Genomic DNA, 18756 nt, shown 5'->3' on the forward strand with positions numbered 1-18756 from the left:
GACGGCTTGTTCCGCCACATCTTACAGGACGAGAAGCTCGGCGAGATCCAGCTGGACAGGGCCCATAGAGTCGGCTTGCCTCGTGGCTCCAACGCACCCCCCCCGGACATCCTGGTGTGCGTCCACAACTTCCAACTCAAAGAGAGGATCCTGAAGAAAGCCCGTGAGCATGACCCCCTTCTGTTTCGTGGCCATCGCCCTGTGCTCTACCAGGACTTGGCGGCCACCACCCTGGCCAAGCGACGGGGCTTCCGGGAGGTCACAGCTTTTCTGAAGGAACAGGGTGTCCCCTACTCCTGGGGGCACCCCTTCAGGCTAGTCTTCCGATGGAAGGGGAAGCTGATTCAGGTGCGCTCAGTGGAGGTGGCCCGTGACCTGTTGGGTATGGAGCAGGCCGACCCGGCCGCTGAGCATCCATCGCCTACCTCGAGGTCTCGCCGCCGCTCCGAGGAATGGCACACCGTGGGCAGGTCGTCCAAGCCAGTGGGCCCGGACTTGTCCGTCAGCCTGCAGGAGCGTGACGCCGCAGTGGCCTCGGTGTCGAAGGTGACGGTCTCGCCCGAGGGGCCCTGAATGGTTTGGCTGCACTTCTTCCCCTGTGCATCTTGGCTGGCTGGCAGTGGAGGGACCGACCTACTGGACACTGATGGGTAATGTACTGACACGTTCCCCGTGTATATTGTCCTGTATCAGGATCTGGGTGGCTGGTGGGAGTAAGTCCATGCCCCCAGCCCTTGGGACTTCACTGACAGACTCTTGTTCCCTCTTGGCAGTTCGCTCCTGGGGTCCATGTCGGGGTTTGTTGTTGTTGGGGTGGGTATGTTTTGGGGGGTTTGACTTGGAAGGTTTTGGGGTGGTTGTGGGTCAGGGGAGGGGAGGGAGGGGGAGGGAGGGTTCTCCGCATCAGCCGCTAGTTTCTCTCAGCAGAGTGCTTCTTTTGCTCGCTAGATGGGGAGGGATTTGAAGGTTGTTAGCTTGAATGTGAGAGGTCTCAATAGCCCTGTCAAGAGGGCGGCGATCCTCTCCCTGCTGGAGGGGTCGGGTGGCGACATCTGTCTCCTGCAAGAGACGCACCTACTCGCCAAAGACACGAGGCGGATGAAGGACAGGCGCTTCCCCACCCAGATATGGTCCTCCTGTGGCACAAAGAGACAGGGGGTGGCGATATTGATCAGTGCGAAAGCCCATTGTAAAGTGCTATCCCAGGTGGTTGGCATTAGAGGGCGCTTTCTGGCGGTTAGGATCCAATGGGGGGACTCCCAACTCACGGTAGGCTCCATCTATGCCCCAAATGTGCAACAGGAGGCCTTTTTGACCTCAGCGCTCGCGGATGTGTTGGCTTCTCCTGATCCCGGGATCCTGGTAGGTGGTGATTTGAATGTGGTGATGGATCCGGCGCTTGATAGGTCTGAGGCGCGCTCTCACGCGTCTGGCGCGCTTTCCAAAGGGGGTCTGCTTTGGTTGCAAGAAGGGGGGCTCCATGATGTGTGGCGGCATTTGCACCCAGCTGAGCGCGATTTCACCTATTACTCTGCTGCGCACAAGTCCTATGCGCGCCTGGATCACTTCCTTGCCTCTTCTTCCCTGCTTTCCCAGCTCTCTTCTGCGGAGATAGCGCCGCGCTCCCTCTCTGACCATGCGCTTATCTCGGTTATGCTGTCGGGAGGGTCCGGGACGCGGGCGCGCGGGAGCTGGCGGCTGCGCGACTCTCTGCTTAACGCCGCCTCGGTGGTGGATCGTTTGCAGGACACGATCAAGCATTACTTTGACACCAACGAGACCGACGGGATGTCGCTTAGCTCGGTTTGGGAAGCGCTTAAACTGGTGGTGCGGGGGGAATGCATCGCGATTTCGGCCTCGTTGGCGAAGGCGCGCAAAGAGAAGCGCGAGGAGCTCGAGAGGGACGTCCACGGGCTGGAAGCGATACATAAACGGACCGGGGCGCAAAGGGTCTGGAGGGAACTGGAGACGAAACGGCGCATGCTGAAACACCTTGACCTGGACAGGGCTGAATACGCGCTCCTCCGTCTGCGGCATAAATTTTATCTTAGTGGCGACAAAGGGGGTAAGATGCTGGCGCACCGTCTGAGGGCGCAAACGCAACAATTGATGGTGTCCTCTGTCAAGGACGAACATGGGGAGGTACAGGTGGCTGACGCACAAGTGGCGAACAGCTTCCAGCGCTTCTACCAAGCTCTCTACTCTGCTGACCCCCCGGACCCAGACAAAGTACAAGCATACTTGGAGTCTTGTGACATCACTCCCCTGTCGCAGACCTCGGCTGCGTCGCTAGACGCCGAGATACGCATTGAGGAGGTCATCTCAGCGATTGCGCGCCTGAAGGTGGCGAAATCGCCTGGCCCTGACGGCTTTACGGCCGCCTTCTACAAGAAGTTTCGTCCCGCGCTGGCCCCCTTCCTGACACGTCTCTTCAACTCCTTCCGAGAGTCCGGGAACGTGACGCCGTCCATGGCCGAGGCCGTGGTCACTGTTATTCATAAGGCAGGCAAGGACGCCCAGGAGTGTGGCTCCTACCGCCCCATTTCGCTTCTGAATATAGACATGAAGTTATTTTCGGGCATCCTGGCCGCTCGCCTCAGCCCGTTTATGGACGGTATCATTGAACCCGACCAGGTGGGCTTTGTGCCGACGCGTCAGGGCGGGGAGAACACCAAACGCCTCCTGCATCTGATGGATCTGGTTCGCCGGTCGCGTACGCAGGCATGCTTCCTCTCCATCGACGCCGAGAAGGCTTTCGACCGTGTTGACTGGTCGTACATGTTTGCGGTCCTGCGTAAGTTCGGGCTGGGGGACTCGTTTGTTAGCTGGGTCCGCTGCCTTTACGCTTCCCCCCGAGCCGCTGTTCGAGTGAACGGCTGTCGGTCTGATTGTTTTCCGATCACCCGGGGGACGAGGCAGGGGTGCCCTCTCTCGCCCCTGTTATTCGCGCTCTATATGGAGCCTTTTGCGCAACGCCTCCGGGACAATGCGGACGTACAGGGGGTGCGCTTTGGGGCAGAGGAGCACAAGGTGAGCCTCTATGCGGATGATGTCATCCTATCCCTCACGCACCCGCGCTCCTCACTGAGACATCTCTCCCGGGAGCTAGAAGACTTCGGCCTGGTGGCCGGCTTCAAGGTCAATTTCTCGAAGTCCCAAATCCTGAACCTCTCGGTGCCGGAAGAGGAGGTCCGGGACCTCGATGCCGATTTCGCGTTCCAATGGGTCCACTCGGCCATCCCGTACCTCGGGATCCAGCTGGCGCCCACGCTCGCGCAAACGGTTGCTCTCAACTACAGGCTCCTCATTGACCAAACGGCTAAGTCTGTCTCGGACTGGTCCCGGCTGCAGCTGGCCTGGTTTGGCCGCCTCGCGGCGATCAAAATGACGATCCTTCCCCGCATCCTCTATCTCTTCCAGATGCTGCCTCTGCGCCCCCCCCGGGAACTCTACGAAAGCTCCAGCGGTCGCTGACCACCTTTTTGTGGAACCATAAGCGCCCTCGCATCGCTATTGACCGCCTCATGGCGCCGCGCGATGACGGCGGCCTTAACTTCCCGTGCGTGGAGGCGTACTACCAGGCAGCGTGCCTACGTTTCATTCTGGAATGGAATAGGCCGCTGTCCAGCAAGCACTGGCTCTTCATGGACCAGACTGTGGCCGGGCGCAACATCTGGCGCGAGCTATGGCTCCCACGCAAACACAGATCCTGGGGCCTTTACTCCTCCCCGGTGACCTCCCCGACCCTGGCGGTGTGGGATCGTCTAGCTCTCAGGCGTGGCTGGACCACTTTTCCATCCCCACTGACGCCTATCGTTGACAACCCGGACTTCCCCCCCGAGTGCGACTCGCCGGTCTTCCAGCGTTGGAGGGAACTGGGCTGTAAGAGAGTGGGTCACCTCTTTCAGCCGGAGGGGCTGATACCGTTCACCACGCTGCGCCGGGAGTACTTTGAGCTGACCGTGGCTGATGCCTTCCACTACTCGCAGGTGGCGCATTGGGTGACGCTTCCTGACAACATCGCGGACATGTCTCGTCCAATGACACCTCTGGAACGCTGGGTGGCCTTCAAGAAAGACGATCGCAAGCTTATCTCCGAGCTGTACGCCTTCATTATGAAACGCCACCACCCGCAGCGCTCCAAGGCACAGGTTCGTTGGGAGACGGAGTTGGGCCGCCCCCTAACGAGTAAGGAATGGGGTAAAATGTTCTATCGCGCGCACCACACAGCGGCGAACGTGGCGGGAGCGGAAGCGGCCTTCAAAATCGTAACTTATTGGTACCACACACCGGCGAGGCTCCATGGGTGGGACCCCAAGTGCTCGAAGCTTTGCTGGAGGGGCTCCGGCGCTACAGGCACTCTTTCCCATTTGCTCTGGCACTGTCCCAAGCTGGTGCGCTACTGGCAAGCAGTTTTAGATGACATAGACAATGCTTTCGGTATCGTCTTTCCCAGGGCTCGGGAATATGTACTACTGGGCCTCCCTCACCCTAAGGCGTTTCCCTTGCGCTCCCCTCGAGGTTGACAGATTGCGCTGGCGCTTCTGGCGGCGCGCCTGGTGATCCTTTCGAAGTGGCGCTCACTGGACGCCCCTGACCCCAGGGACTGGATTAGGCGCTTATGGCTGCTTCTGGGGATGGAGAGGCTTTCCCTGTGTGTGGATGGTAAAGGGGACACATATGCTAAACTTTGGGCACCCTTCATACACCTGTTGTCCCGGGACTTGCGGGAGGTCACGTGCCCCAAGTTCCTCCAGATTTTACAACTTATTCCCTTGGAACCGCCCGGGGCTGTGGCATGATGGCATGATGGCTGCTAGGTCGTCTTAGGACAGCAACGGGGACTCTGACCCTGGGATTCGGAGGGTTTTCTGAACTATGCTGATGCGGAGAGGGTGGGAGGGGATGGGGGGGGGGAGTTAGAGTTGGTTGGGTACTGGGGGGGCGGGAGGGTTCGGTTTCCTTCGGGTTGTTTTCTTTTCTGGTTTTGACAAAAAGCAGCCTCGCCTCCCTACATGAACTCACCGCCTGGCTGTTAGCCCACCTTCGCCGGGTCGCCCTCCGGGTTGTAGACCCTATGGCTGTGTTACTGTGTTCTGTGCAATTTAACTCTGCTCTGCCGGCCTGTGGATGTAGGCAGCTCAGCTGTGTTCACTGCTACGTGCCTGCTGAATAAAATTGTTTGATTCTAAAAAGGAAGCTCAGGTCTGCCATTACAGGGCCTGTGCAAAGTTTGTTAAACTGCCATGTTGTTCTGTCAAGTGCACTCACTTACCAGACCCTATGGTAGGTCCAGGGTACCCCCTGGGCAGGGTGCAGTGCATGCGAGAGGTAGGACAAGGACATGTACTAAGGTTTGTGACATGTCTTGACAGTGAAATTATCTCTATTTTCGTTTTTCACTGTGGAAAGGCCATCTTGCCCATAGGATAGAATGGGAATGCTATGTAATATGTTTTCCATCCTATCTTCCCAAAGGCTTAAGATGGAAAGGTGAAGATTAGTATGTCTGAACTCACAATGTAATCACACATCTTTTTATGGAGGTGGTTTTTGCATTGTGTGTTCAGAAGCCACTCTTTTAGAAGTGGCTGAGTTTTTGTGCTCTAACATTTCTGTGTGTCTCTGCCTGGCTATGGATTGACTGTCTGGATTTGAAAGCGATATGATTGAGGGAATGTCTTGACCCAGGGTAGGAGGTGAGACAGCAACAGGCTGCCCTACATCTGGAGTGTAGGTTGAGGAGAAGCTCCTAGAGGAGAAGAGGCATGGGTTGCTGCTATAAAACAATTGGCTCATCTCCTGCTGATTGATTGAGAGTCCAGACCCCCACTTATCAAAGGAAGAAAGATGTCACTGGCTGGGAGGCACCCAGAACTGGTTTGAACAAGGGTCAGTGCCCCCTGAAACACAAGAACTTCAGAACCATTGAGGGGTATAACTATGAGAGCTGAAACCCCTAAACTTTGGAGAATGGCTTGATCAAGTGTGAACAAGACTGGAGCTACTTCGTGATCAAGAGGACCTTTGCCAAGGAAGAGACAACTGAATAGACTGAAGTATAGGACTGACCCTTGCTGTGTGTTCTGGGGCTGGCCTGCAGTTTGCTGTTTTAACCAAGGAAAGGCTAAAGGAACGTTGCTGTGTGCTGTGTCCCCCTGCTTGAAGGACTTTGCTGTGTGCTGTGTCCTGAAGTAACTTATCCCCAAGGGCCTGAGGTGAGCTGGCTCCCTGTTGTGAAACACAGGAACAAAAAAGTTTCCAGGAGAGTCTTAATGGTGCTGTGTGAGCGTGCCTGTTGCAGTCTGAGACCCTTGTAAGAACTGCCCTGTTATTGTGGGCGCCTGGATTCCAAGTGAGTCTCAGCGATGCTGTGGGCCTGTGCTTATTGCAGCTGAGATCTTCAGGAGGATCGGTCTGTGATCGTGGGCACCTGGAATTCAAGCAAGGATCAGCGACGCTGTGGTCGTGTGCTTTGTGCAACCTGAACCCCGTTGTGAGGATTGTCCAGTGATCGTGTGCATGGGGATCCAAGTGAGCCTCATCGACACTGTGAGCATGTGTGTTGTGCACTGTGAGACCTTCGTGAGGATTTGCCTTGTTATTGTGTGCACCGGAATCCAAGTGAGTCTCATTGCCGCTGTGTGCGGGTGCGTTGTGCACCAGGAGACTTTCATAAGGATTTGCTGTTTTATTGTTTGCACCGGAGTAAAGTGAGTCTCAGCGACGCTGTGCACGTGATCTTTGTGCAGCCTGAGACTTGTGTGTGGAGTGCCCCGTGATCGGGCACCGAGAGTGAAAGAAGACTTAGCGACACTGTGTGCGTGTGCTTTGTGGCAGCCTGAGATCTTCGTAAGTGAAGCGGCCCGGACCGGCAGTCCCGGAGGAGCTAAGTTGTCGGCCCCAGCCTCCGTTGCCATTTTACAGAGCTGCATTGGAGGCTCAGCCGCTGGACGAGGAGAGGAGAGTGGTACGTAGTATTCCATTCCTGCAGAACGGAGTACCCGACTGACGTATCACACATTGCATAATTTCTGTATAACGAACTACCTGATTGTCGTATGACGAATTGCCTTGTTTCTGCATACCGAACGCACTGATTAGCGTATTGCGCATTGCATTATACCTCCATAACAAATTACCTGATTAGTGTATACGCATTGCCTTATTTTTGCAGAATGACATATCTAGTGGTTGTATTACGCATTACATTAATTTACCTTGCAAAGTGCCTGATTATTGCATTGCAGATTGCATTTTTTTCATTGCAGTGTGTCTGATTGCTACGTTACGAGTAACAGTATTTTTACATTACAAAAGTGCCTGATTCTAGCATTACGAAGTGTATGACATGATAGTAGGAGTACAGGAGAATGTTTAGAAGTGCTCATTGACATCACCAGAACTTACCAGGGCTGGCTGGCCTAGCAACAGGCCGGGAGAAATATTATACAACCTCATATGTTGGTTTTATATCATGTGGCCTTATTGTATATCTTTTTAAATAAAGTTTATACTCGTTTTATAATATTTGTGGTATCATCATTGGGTCATTGTGAGCGTGATTGCGAATACTTTATACATTTGTCTTGAAGATAAGCCTGGCTGCTCGTGCCAAGCTACAGAGGGGGTGAGCGGGGCTATCAAAGAAGGTTTGTTAAGAATATTTTATCATACACTCCAGAGTTCCATCATTTGAAAAGTATGAAATCAGGGTACTTGGTAAAAATGTATATATAGAAAGAGAACATAACTATTTTGATTAAAATGTATTTAGGTAATGGCAGGAAGTACATTTTATAACTAATTTCCTTAATGCCACATGTTTTATAATATTTTCGGAAGCTTTTCATGAAACTAAGCCAGTACAGAAAATATTTTCAACACTCATTAAGGTCTTACTAAAAAACTGATCTATTTTCAATAAAGACATAATTTAATTGAAAAACAAGTCTAAAATGTGGGGGCCTTTAAAGGTTATAGTGGAAAAAATAAAACTCAGCTCACTATAAATGAGTAATGGCAAAGACCATTAAGTTCACTAAAAGTCAAATACACTGCTTCCATATAGTCAGCATCAGACTACATATCAATTATAAATAAAATGAACACAGACTAAAACAAATAGCCAGTAATCAATGGGAATACATACTTCAAACACTCACTATTAACACTTAGCACACTGTAATCAAAAACCTGAAGTACACATATAGGGGCAGATGTATCAAAAAACCATTTTGCGAGTCCGTAATAGCGATTTGTTGCGAATCGCAATTTTGGAATCACAAAATGGTATGTAACAAAAATATTGCGAGAAAATAGCGATTTCTTAAAAATCGCAGAAAATAATGAGATAAATGTGCGAATCGCATAATTGCGATTTTTGCAATTTAAGAATTCGCTAAAACGGGAATCATGCAATGCTGGAACAAGTTGATGACATCACAAGCAGGAAGTACCAGTGATTGCTTGCACCTGCTACCCAGAGCCACAGCCAGTGGCAGTTGGAAGAGTGTGCTGAGGCAGAGCAGACCTGTTTGTTCAGCAATGGAGTCACAGAAGGCACAGGAGGAGCAGCCAATTGAAAAGAAAAAAAGAAAGCAGAAGTTTTCAGAAAAGGAGCAAGAAGTGCTAATAGAAGAAATTGTGTGTAACCATGAGGACCTGTTTGGGAAAAAATCTTTCAAGGTACCGGACTCCAGGAAAAGAAAAATATGGCTGGAGATCCAGGAGAAAGTCAACTCTGTAGGAGTCACCACTCGCTCCATTGATGAAATCAAAAAAAGGTGGCATGACATGAGACTCAGATCCAAAGAAAGACTTGCGGAGAGGATCAAAGATGCCAACCTGACAGGTGGTGGAACTTCCATGGTGGACAAACCCACACCCCATGAGGAACTGATAGAATCCACACTGACAACTGAAAGTGTGAGTGGAGTGACTAACATAGACAGCTCAGAACCCACAGCAACAGCACAAGGTAAGAGGATTTGAAAGTGCACCCATGTGTGTGTACAAAGAATGTGTGTGTGTGTGTGTGTGCACTGCATGTAAGATTACCATTAGTCCATTAACACTGTGAAACAAGAACAGAGCAATGCATTATGGGAGTGGTAGTCCCATTGACATAGTAACACTCTCAATCATAGTCACTTATATTACTTTTTAAATTGGGACTTCGTAATGCTGAAACAGTGCAGTACAAGTAATACTCTGCCATGAGAATTTTTATTTTGTCATGAACACAAATTCATATTTTGCACTCTACATTCACAGGACATACCAGTGAGGACAGGACTGACAATGATGTTGAATTGTCACCTCCCCATGTGATGTCAGATATAGACAATGAAGTCACTAATGCCCCTGTGACCATACAAAGCAAGCGCCGGCGAGTTCTACCTCTACAACCAATGGGAGAGGATGAAAACTCAGATGTAGAAGCAGTGTCCAATGAGACAGTCACTGTGTCCTCCCAAGATGCACAACAGCAATCACAAAGTCCAAGGTGGGCACGTGCATTCCGTATTGAGCCATCTGTAAATAACACAGGACAAAGTGAAGTAGTGACAGTGTTTGCAGGCCTTGAGCACAACATGCTTGAGGTACAAAGCCTTCAACATAAGGCACTGAGATCTATCAATAGGCAGCTAGTCAAATCCAACAAGAACCAGGAACGCATGGCTGATGCCATAGATACACTTTGCCTGACACTTGTCAACACAGAGGAGGCACGGAACAGGGCTGCACAGGCTGCGCAGGACACAATGCACAACTACACCAAAGCCATCAACAGGCTATGTGCAGTCACCAGCAACTTCACACGTCGCAGTGTGAACATGCAGCGTGAATTGAGTGATTGCACATGTTCTGTTGGAAAGAGTGTGGACAATATGACATTGGTACTGGAAAGTATGCAAACAGCCCACTCAGGTGCAAGGGCCCTCCTGTGCTCGGGAGAAAGCGAGGACAACTCCAGTAGGAGTAGCAACAACCCCACACCAACAAACATCATGGTGCAACGCAGGAGTGGAAGGCGTTCCACTACTGGAGCAGAGCAAGAGGCCATGGCTCCACTTGAGCAACATGCTGGCAGCCGCCAACGGAAAAAATGACTTACCATGTTGAAGTACCTATGCAGCAGTCATGCATAGATACTATTTTTTGTTTGGTTTTAGTAGTATGGATATGTAAATTCACAATGATTACAAATAATTTAACATACATATAGCACTGTTTGCAAGTTCTGAATAAAAGAACAATAGCAAAGTGAAAATGGTGTTTAGTTTTTTTTCTCACCTAAAAATAGTTACGTGTAATCTCTGCCCTCCTTTGACGACCAGCCATGGCTCCTACTCCTGCCACTGCCATTCTTGGGGGAGGGTTATCATCATCATCATCAGATGTGTCTGAGTCACTCACTTCAATTTCTGTGCCTTTGCGGATTGCCATGTTATGCAGCATTGCACATGCTGTCACTATTTTGCAACATGTCTCTGGATTGTATTGCAATGCACCTCCACTTTTGTGTATGCGTCTGAAACGGCTTTTCAGAATTCCAAATGTACGTTCTATTACCCCACGTGTGGATCGGTGTGCCCTGTTGTAGCGTCTTTCACTTGCATTTGCAGGATTCAAGTATGGGGTGAGTATGAAATCACGCACTGCGTAGGCACTATCACCTGCAAGTTAGAGAGGAAAAAGTGACTCAGAGTTCCATTACATTGGTTGGGTGGAAGGGAGGATGGATGAGTATTACTTACCCAGCAGGTATCCATCTCCAAACTGACCAGCACTGAGACGTCTATGTATTGCACTATGTCTGAAGATGTAAGAGTCATGTGTACTCCCTGGAAACTTTGCCACAATGTCCTGGATTATGTATTTAGCGTTGCATATGACCTGGATGTTCAGTGAGTGGTAGTTTTTTCTGTTGCGGAATACATATTCAATGGCTGCTGGTGGGGTGATGGCAATATGGGTTCCATCTATGCATCCAATCACATGTGGAAATCTTGCAATTTGATAGAAATCCAACTTGTCTTCCTGTATGGCTTGATGTGTATTTGAAAAATATATATGATGTTGAAGTCTACTGATCATTGCATCCAAGAAGACATGGAAGAAACGTGATAGGGCACTCTGTGAGACTCCACCAACCTCTGCTATTACTGTTTGAAAGGAGCCAGAAACCAAAAGGTGCAGTGAGCACAATACCTGCACATGTGTTGGTATTGATTGTGTTCTGGCAGTTGGGTGTGTCAAAAATGGTTTCAATTCAGTAATGAGGTCAAGAATGCTGTGGGGATGTAGCCTGTATTTTTCATATATCTCCTCCTGTGTCTGCTGGAACAGCGTAATGCGTAATCGGAATATCCTTTCCTGCCGTTGTCTTCTCTGGCCAAGAGCTTGGATGCGCATCCTCCTGGCAATCAGGTACAGTCCCGCCATTTTGGAAACAGTGAAAATGCATTCTGGGTGTTCATTTATAGGTTTTTTTTACCACCTGCTTCTACCTGGTGTTAATAGCGATTCCTTAATGTGCAAAATAGGAAAAATCGCAATTTGCGAATATTCTTACATATCCATGCGAATTCCGCAATTATGCGACAATGCAAAATCGGAATTCGCTAATTATTCTGCGATTTATCCATTCTCGCACATTAGGAATTCGCAAACATGCGAATTCCTAATGTGCGATGCGAATTCTTTCATACATGCCAATTTCTTTTTTGCATGTCGCAAACGCTGAAAAATAGAGATTCGCAGCTTTTGCGACATGCAAAACACTTGATACATCTGCCCCATTGTGACTCGCACCACTCTGACATGATACAAATATAACACATCACACATGAAACTTGAAATGCAAGCATGATTGCATGAAATTATTACTCTACAATATGAAGACACCGTAAGGGCTATGGGAAGTATTGACTGTCCCTTCATTCTAGACCATATCTTTTTAATTATTCATTAGCGTTGGTGGTTGTAACTTAACTTTTAACAATATTTTTCATAAAAAATATATTTAAATATTCATTTATTCATACCTAGAGAAGCTTACGCATATGTTTGCAGTTATCGTTCTCCACTCAACATGGACGATTCTGATGCAAGTTGTAGCCCAATGTTGAACCTCACCTTTCCCTAGTGTGTGGTATCAAAGAGGACTAAAGTTTCCCCAGAGTGTTTTCCAATATGTGAGCAGTATCAGTAACGGCAGAGCCAGCATCTGAGCTTTGGAGAGTAACTGCAATTGCAGCCTGCTTAGTCAGCAGCCTGCGGCAACCTGAGGCAGTAAGTGGTTACTCAACAATTATCTCGTTGCGAAGTGTAGTTTTCTATTGGTGCCCCAGGCCCTGGGGAACTATTTAATTGCTCCGTTTTCCTATTTAGGAAGTAACTCTCCAAAGATATGTGATCAAGCAGTCAAGGCTAACTCCAAGAGATGATGATGGTTTGAAATTCAGACACTGCTATATATTTATAAAGAGTATTGTTCTATATTTACTATAGTAAAAACAAAGACAAACTGGAAAAAAATATTTAGCCCATTTTGAGGCCAGCACATGATCCAGTTTTCATTGCACGCGTCCAGACTGAGGCACTATAGTTGGGAATAACATAACACCGACGTGCCAATGTTGTTCTGTGAATGAAAGATCTTGGCTTGGCTATCTTTAGAATCATTTGCATGTTAGCACACAAACCATGTCTTTTTCTGCAGGAGGTGGGAATGTCTTTGAGGGTGGAACTTTAATAGGTTTGAACCCAAGGGCTTATAATCTGCAAAAAATGTCACAACGCACAAACACGTTTTAAGCACCCAAACTCCACTATCCAGAAGCATAACATGATCCATATCTGCACACAACAATGAGAGTGTTTGAGGTCCTGAGGTGACTTGTCTAACATAACATATTAAGTATCCAGTTAATGTGATTTCTGGGGCTACGGTGTTCAGTGCAGGGCAAAGACTCTCCTGGTTAATGGGATGTTATGAGAACCTGTCCTATCTGGGAATGCCCCGTAGTCTATTCAACAGATCTAAGCCAATTTCAGTGAGTGCAACCTTGACGTACGTTTTGGAAACACCTGTCACTTATAGCACTTATAAATGGCAAAAACATGGCATGTAGTTCTAGGTAAAAAAATGTAATTTGTATGACCATTTAGTCATTTTGCCGGAGAACCCATGCAACCCTCAGAGAAAGTCTACATAGGCATTGGGCTTAAACCAACCAATGCAAAACTAAATTAATACATTAATAACTTGCAAACTTCACACCAAATATAAAGATAAAAAATCAATAAGAAAACATAAAGCGAGAATGTTGACATGCACGTACAGTCAAAGCTTCAAGAAAAGGAAAATTACATCATCAGCTGAGATCACTAGTAAAATGGGTGACACTCATTCACAATTGCAAACGAAAATGGACATGGTTCCAACATAGTCAGCTACATCTTGCGGGATGAAACTCCAACCAATGCATGATTTCAAATAAGGGTGACCTCTTAAATGAACGTAGCTTAGTTGAAGATGTAGGGCTCGCCCACATGTTGACTTAATTGAATGTTTTAGCTTGAATTGACCAAGTGGGATAAACTAGATTATGAGTAAGATTAATAACATTGATTCCATGTCCCACTTTACGTCCTAAATGATTTTCAGATGTTCTTAGCTGTCCAAAGAGCTTTCTTGCTTGGCAACTACACTATCAAGCAACCTCCCAGTTTTAAAAATAGAGGTTACTATTTCATAATAGAAGGCTCTTTTATCTTCATTCCAGAATTGTCAGGACAAGAAGCCAAAACGATCCCAATCATCTTATATTAACATTGTTAGGATGCTCTGTATTCCTTGGTATTTTCCTCTTGCATGCAGTATGCCAACCCTTGATAATTAATTTCACAAATTAGTCCACGTCACTCTTCGCAAATGTCCTTTCCGATTCTCTGCACTGACAGCTGACTTCAAATCATCCAAAAGGTGTAGCTCACTCTAAAACTACAAGACCACATATCATGTAATAATGTCCAATTGGAAAATGTCTTCAAGAGATCAAACATGCGTAAAGAATGTGGGCATTTTACAAAGTCAAAACAAGTCAACAGAAGAGAGTGCAAATGGCACGTTCTCATAGTTTTTCAGGTATTTCCTCAAGAGGTGGAACAGCAATAGACTCTAGGCATCCCCTTCTCTAGTTTAGAACTCCAAGAACACTGGATAAACAGGAACATTAAATAGAAACCCTAATATGCCAGTGGTAGAAGATAATTCTCATCTTTTGCAGCAATTCTCACAATGCACATTCCAAAAACTTCTATTGTGTACTAAAATATGATGCAAGACAAGTCTTGAGATATATGGTTTTAGGGTATATTAATCTCAAAGAGAACCTGACAGAAAATTGCGATCATGTAGGTGCGGCGGGCAGCAACAATCTCACACTCGCGGAATTACAAAAATTGCAATTCTGCACAAGAAATCTACTAGCAAGCAGCATAGACCTTCTGAAAATGATGATTTTTATCAGAATAACTCCTCAGGTTGACATTTGCCTGCAGTTTTTTGGATTTGAGGCCTTTTGACTTTCTTTGGATCACTTTTGGATTAGAAATCAACTTTCTCAAGTAAGCTTGTTTGGGGCATTACAGTTGCTGTAATGCTGTTCTGCAGAAAAACGAGTTTTGCAAAAGTGAAAGCATTCAGCAGGTTCAAAAGTTCCAACTCTTCATTAGTAACCATTCCCTGTAGTGCTTCCTGACTAGGGCCCCTCCAGAGTTCAGTTGCTAGTTGCAACAATTGTATGACCCTGCTCTGACCCTCACAGCAGGCTCATAGAATAGCTACAAGTAGGCCACAAAGGTCCTGGAAAAAAAAATTGCACTGCAACAGAAAGCAAATTACAGATAAGGAAGCAGGTGCCAGACTGGAATTTTAAAACAGTGACACATTAATAAATCAACCCCAAATTTTATTCATGTCAGTTGAAGCAGGGCAGGTGTGCTTGCTTTTCCCCCCCCATAATCTACAGTGATGATGAACCAGAGGGTGGCATTGATATACCAGAGGGTGGCATGGGTGAAACAGAAGGTGGCAGGGGTGAAACAGAGGGTGCTGGGAACCTGTGATGATGAACCAGACGTAGAAACAACATAATCGCGACCGTTGCGAGCCGACATGTAAGTTCACAATTGCGAACTGGTACAAAATCCTCGCGAACTGGCAGAAATCCTTGCAAACACAAAAAAAAAAATTGGCGAGATTCTGCGGACTGCGAGTTCGCAAATTCGCAAAATTCGAGAACGCCAGATTCGCAAAATTCGCCCATGCTTACCAGACATTCCCTGCCCATTTATCTCACTCTTGCAGGTTCCTGCTTTCCCTCTTTCTGACGTTTTTTCCGACTTTCTCTTTTACTGTTATTTGGGTTTATGAGTTTTTCCTTCTGTTTCACTCCATAAATGTATGATAAGGAAAACTAAGAGCCGGTCTCCTAAAAAGTGTGCCGGTGACTCCCACCACAACCACAGGCTCAAATGAATCACTGATTATTGTACCCAAGTAAACTTCAGCAGTTCATGGTAGGAGGATGGTTGCAGGACCTGAACCCTCAACCACCAACGAGTGGCCAACCCCCATGCCATGCACGGACGAAGATAGTGCAGTGGGAGGTTGGCCAAAGAGTATATTAAGGGGCAGATAAAATATGTCCACAGTGCACCACATCAGCTTCCACTGGCTGAAGATCTCTGATTCAGTATACTGTGTTGTCCCCATTCCTTACAGATGCGCCAGGCTTCACGGATGATGGCTGTCCAACTAATCAAACACTAAGAGAAGGGGAAGTAAACGTGGTTTTATGCAATGCTGTCGGAAAGCCTACCCCTGAGGTCAGTTGTTCCAAGGACACATTGACGTACCCAAAAGGAATATTGGCTGAAGTCACAGGAAATGATTCTGGCAAATACACATGCAGAGCTAAGAACAAACTTGACATTGCTAAGAAAATTATCACTGTCTCAGTTCAAGGTAAAGTATGTTTATTTTATCAATATCTATCTAAACTTGTTTGTTTTTGTTCTCTTTTTGCAATGCATCTCTTGCTTTGCGATTCCTGGCCTTTGAGCTCAAACCCACCATGCCTGTTTTACATTTTTCTTTATTCACCTCTTTACTTAGTAAGAATGTTTATTCTAAATGTTCTCCTATTAAGGAAAATTCTCTTTCCCATTCAGTTTTCTGTACCCAACTTCATTGGCATCCCAAACATTGATGCTTATATCTAAGATGCATTCCACTACCTACCACAAAGTACATTCATACCTTACCATTCATTCTGGGATGCATGGAATCAATGTATTCAACACCATCCTCAACATCTAACAAGGTCAAATACTGTTCAACAATCACCAGTCAGTACAGTTTCATAACTCTATACACCAGACTATATGCCACTGAATACAACTTTTAACATGGTACTCCAACACTCTACATAGAAGCAATCAAGCAAATCCACATCTCATCATGCTAGATAATACGTCACATATTACCACAACATAGTAAATCACCCCTCCACAAACCACGCATCATAACACTATAACTACAGCACCGTTCCCCACAACATAACATCAACAAATTACAACTTAATCAATCAGTCAATCAATCACCTGATTTTTAAAGTGCACAGCTACTCGAACATTGTCCCGGTGCTGCTTAGACTCGTTGACCACCTGTACAACAAGCAAAGTACTGATACGCCACCTCAAACAGCCAATTTTTAAGGTAGAGTTTGAAGGCATGTTCATCCTTCAGCACAAGCAGATGGAAAGGAAGGGAATTCCATGAGATGGCAGAAAGGAAAGAAAAGAAGGAGCCACCCCATGTTTTCCTCTTTATTCTCAGAACCACTGCCAACATAGCATCAGAAGAGCGCAGAGGTCTTGCTGGATAGTATTGAATAATTCTCTTCGGCAGGTACCGCCTGCCTGCCTGCTGGAAGGCTCTTTGGTCCAACATAAGCCCTTTAAGCCATACTCTCTCCTTGATAGGCAGCCATTGCAGCTCTTTTAAGATGATGCTGGATATGGTGGCTTTTTGGCAATTTTAATAGAAGCTGAGCTATGGCATTCTATACCAGCTGGAGTCTTCTAAGTTGGTATGCCAGTAGGCCGAAGTAAAGGGAGTTGGGGTTGTCAAGCCGAGAAGTGATAAGGGCATGTATTACCATCTTCTGATACGGCATATGTAACAGATACACAAATTTCTTTAGCAGTTTTAGAAGATCGAAACAAACGCCCACCACGCCATCCACCTGTGGGCCAAAAGAAGGTCCGTTGTCAAATGTTACTCCTAGATTCCATGTTATGGTGGCAGGCAAGGGACAAGACTGGGCCAGCATTCACCATCCAACATGGGGGAAGGTATGCCAAATAGCATGATTTCTGTTCCGCTTATGTTACACTGAAAATTGCAAGACACATCCACTGGAACATGGGCGTAAGGCAGGCCTTGAAACTACTCTAGGCGTTTGGTACATTTCTGTTCAAATTAATGATGTCAGCATGTCATCGGCCTAGGATACCACCTGGATGCCAAAAGATTCCACAAGTGCAGCCAGAGGGGTCATATAAATATTGAACAGTGTCTAGCTTCAAGCAGAGCTTTAAGGATCTCCATACTTTAAGAGCTTGGTTTCAGAGGCATAAGGTGACATCCAGACCAATTGGCTTCTGTCAGATGATCACATCCAAGCCAATGTGGATCCCCTAATGCCTATATTTTCTAACTGTTGTAGAAGAGTAATATGAGACACTGTGTTGAAAGCTGCGGATAGATCTAAAAGAAGCAATGCAACCTGTTTCCCTAGATAAACCACCAACGTAATGGTGTCAGCGACTTCCACACAGGTGGATTCCATGCTATACCCTGGGTGGAAGCCCAGCTGAAGCGTAATTTAAAGCATGCTGCCAAAAGGAATATCATATTAATCAATTCTAGTTTACATGAATGGCAGCGGTGCACTGGGCATTATTGAAAGACCCAAGCCCCCGATAGCAATCCCCATAGCCATCACCTCTTAACATAATGCTCCTACTAACTAGGCTGAGCTTACTAGCCAGCGCATACGCTGTCAGTTGGGAGGTACCCTGTATTTTACCAAGAAAATAGAGGTGCTTGGAGCCCGCACTTTGCTTCCATTGGTGGTTTACTTTGTCACTCATTTGCCTGCTTCAATTGGTGTCCCAGCATGTCAGTAGTTTGTTTGTCCCTCCCATAGAGAACTGTTTCTTTACAATCTGTTTGACTAGCTGGCATCGCTGATTCCACTGCTTGTTTTTCAAGCACTACTTTTAACATTTGTGGGAAGCACTTCATTAGAATATGTGTGTTTTCAGGCCATCTCCACTCATGTACTTCGTTCCCCCTATACTCCCTGTTGCTCTCTGCCATCCGACTGTTTCTCCCCTGCCCTTCCCTCTTATGCTCACCTTTATGCGTCTCCCCATGCTTCACTGCACCTGCACTCTTTGTCTTCCTCTCCCTCTACCTACATTACTCCTGCCGTCCCTCAGTGTCAAAGGCTATTGTGTTTTTTTTTTACTTTAGACACGCTGCACAGAGTTGAGGAGGCTGTACAGTTCGGCTAAAAAATATTGGCAAAGCCAATAGGTCAAAAGAAGCTATTTATTGGCTTTGCCGCTGCTTGTTTTTTAAAGCAGCCCTAATTACAGAAACTAACTAGA

At 47.0% G+C, this 18756-nt stretch overlaps 1 protein-coding gene across 1 annotated transcript in view; it reads left to right on the forward strand.

Annotated features, from left to right (window-relative positions):
* The window catches only part of LOC147748197 (intercellular adhesion molecule 5-like), a 225751-nt gene that overhangs the window by 177517 nt on the left and 29478 nt on the right, over window positions 1-18756 (forward strand). The window contains exon 4 of the mRNA XM_086959112.1: window positions 15800-16042. Within this exon, the coding sequence (XP_086815238.1) occupies window positions 15800-16042 (243 nt within the window). The remainder of the gene's footprint in view (window positions 1-15799; window positions 16043-18756) is intronic.

This window comes from Lissotriton vulgaris, chromosome 1_1 (genome assembly GCF_964263255.1).
Source record: "Lissotriton vulgaris chromosome 1_1, aLisVul1.2, whole genome shotgun sequence".
Classification (NCBI taxonomy): domain Eukaryota; kingdom Metazoa; phylum Chordata; class Amphibia; order Caudata; family Salamandridae; genus Lissotriton; species Lissotriton vulgaris.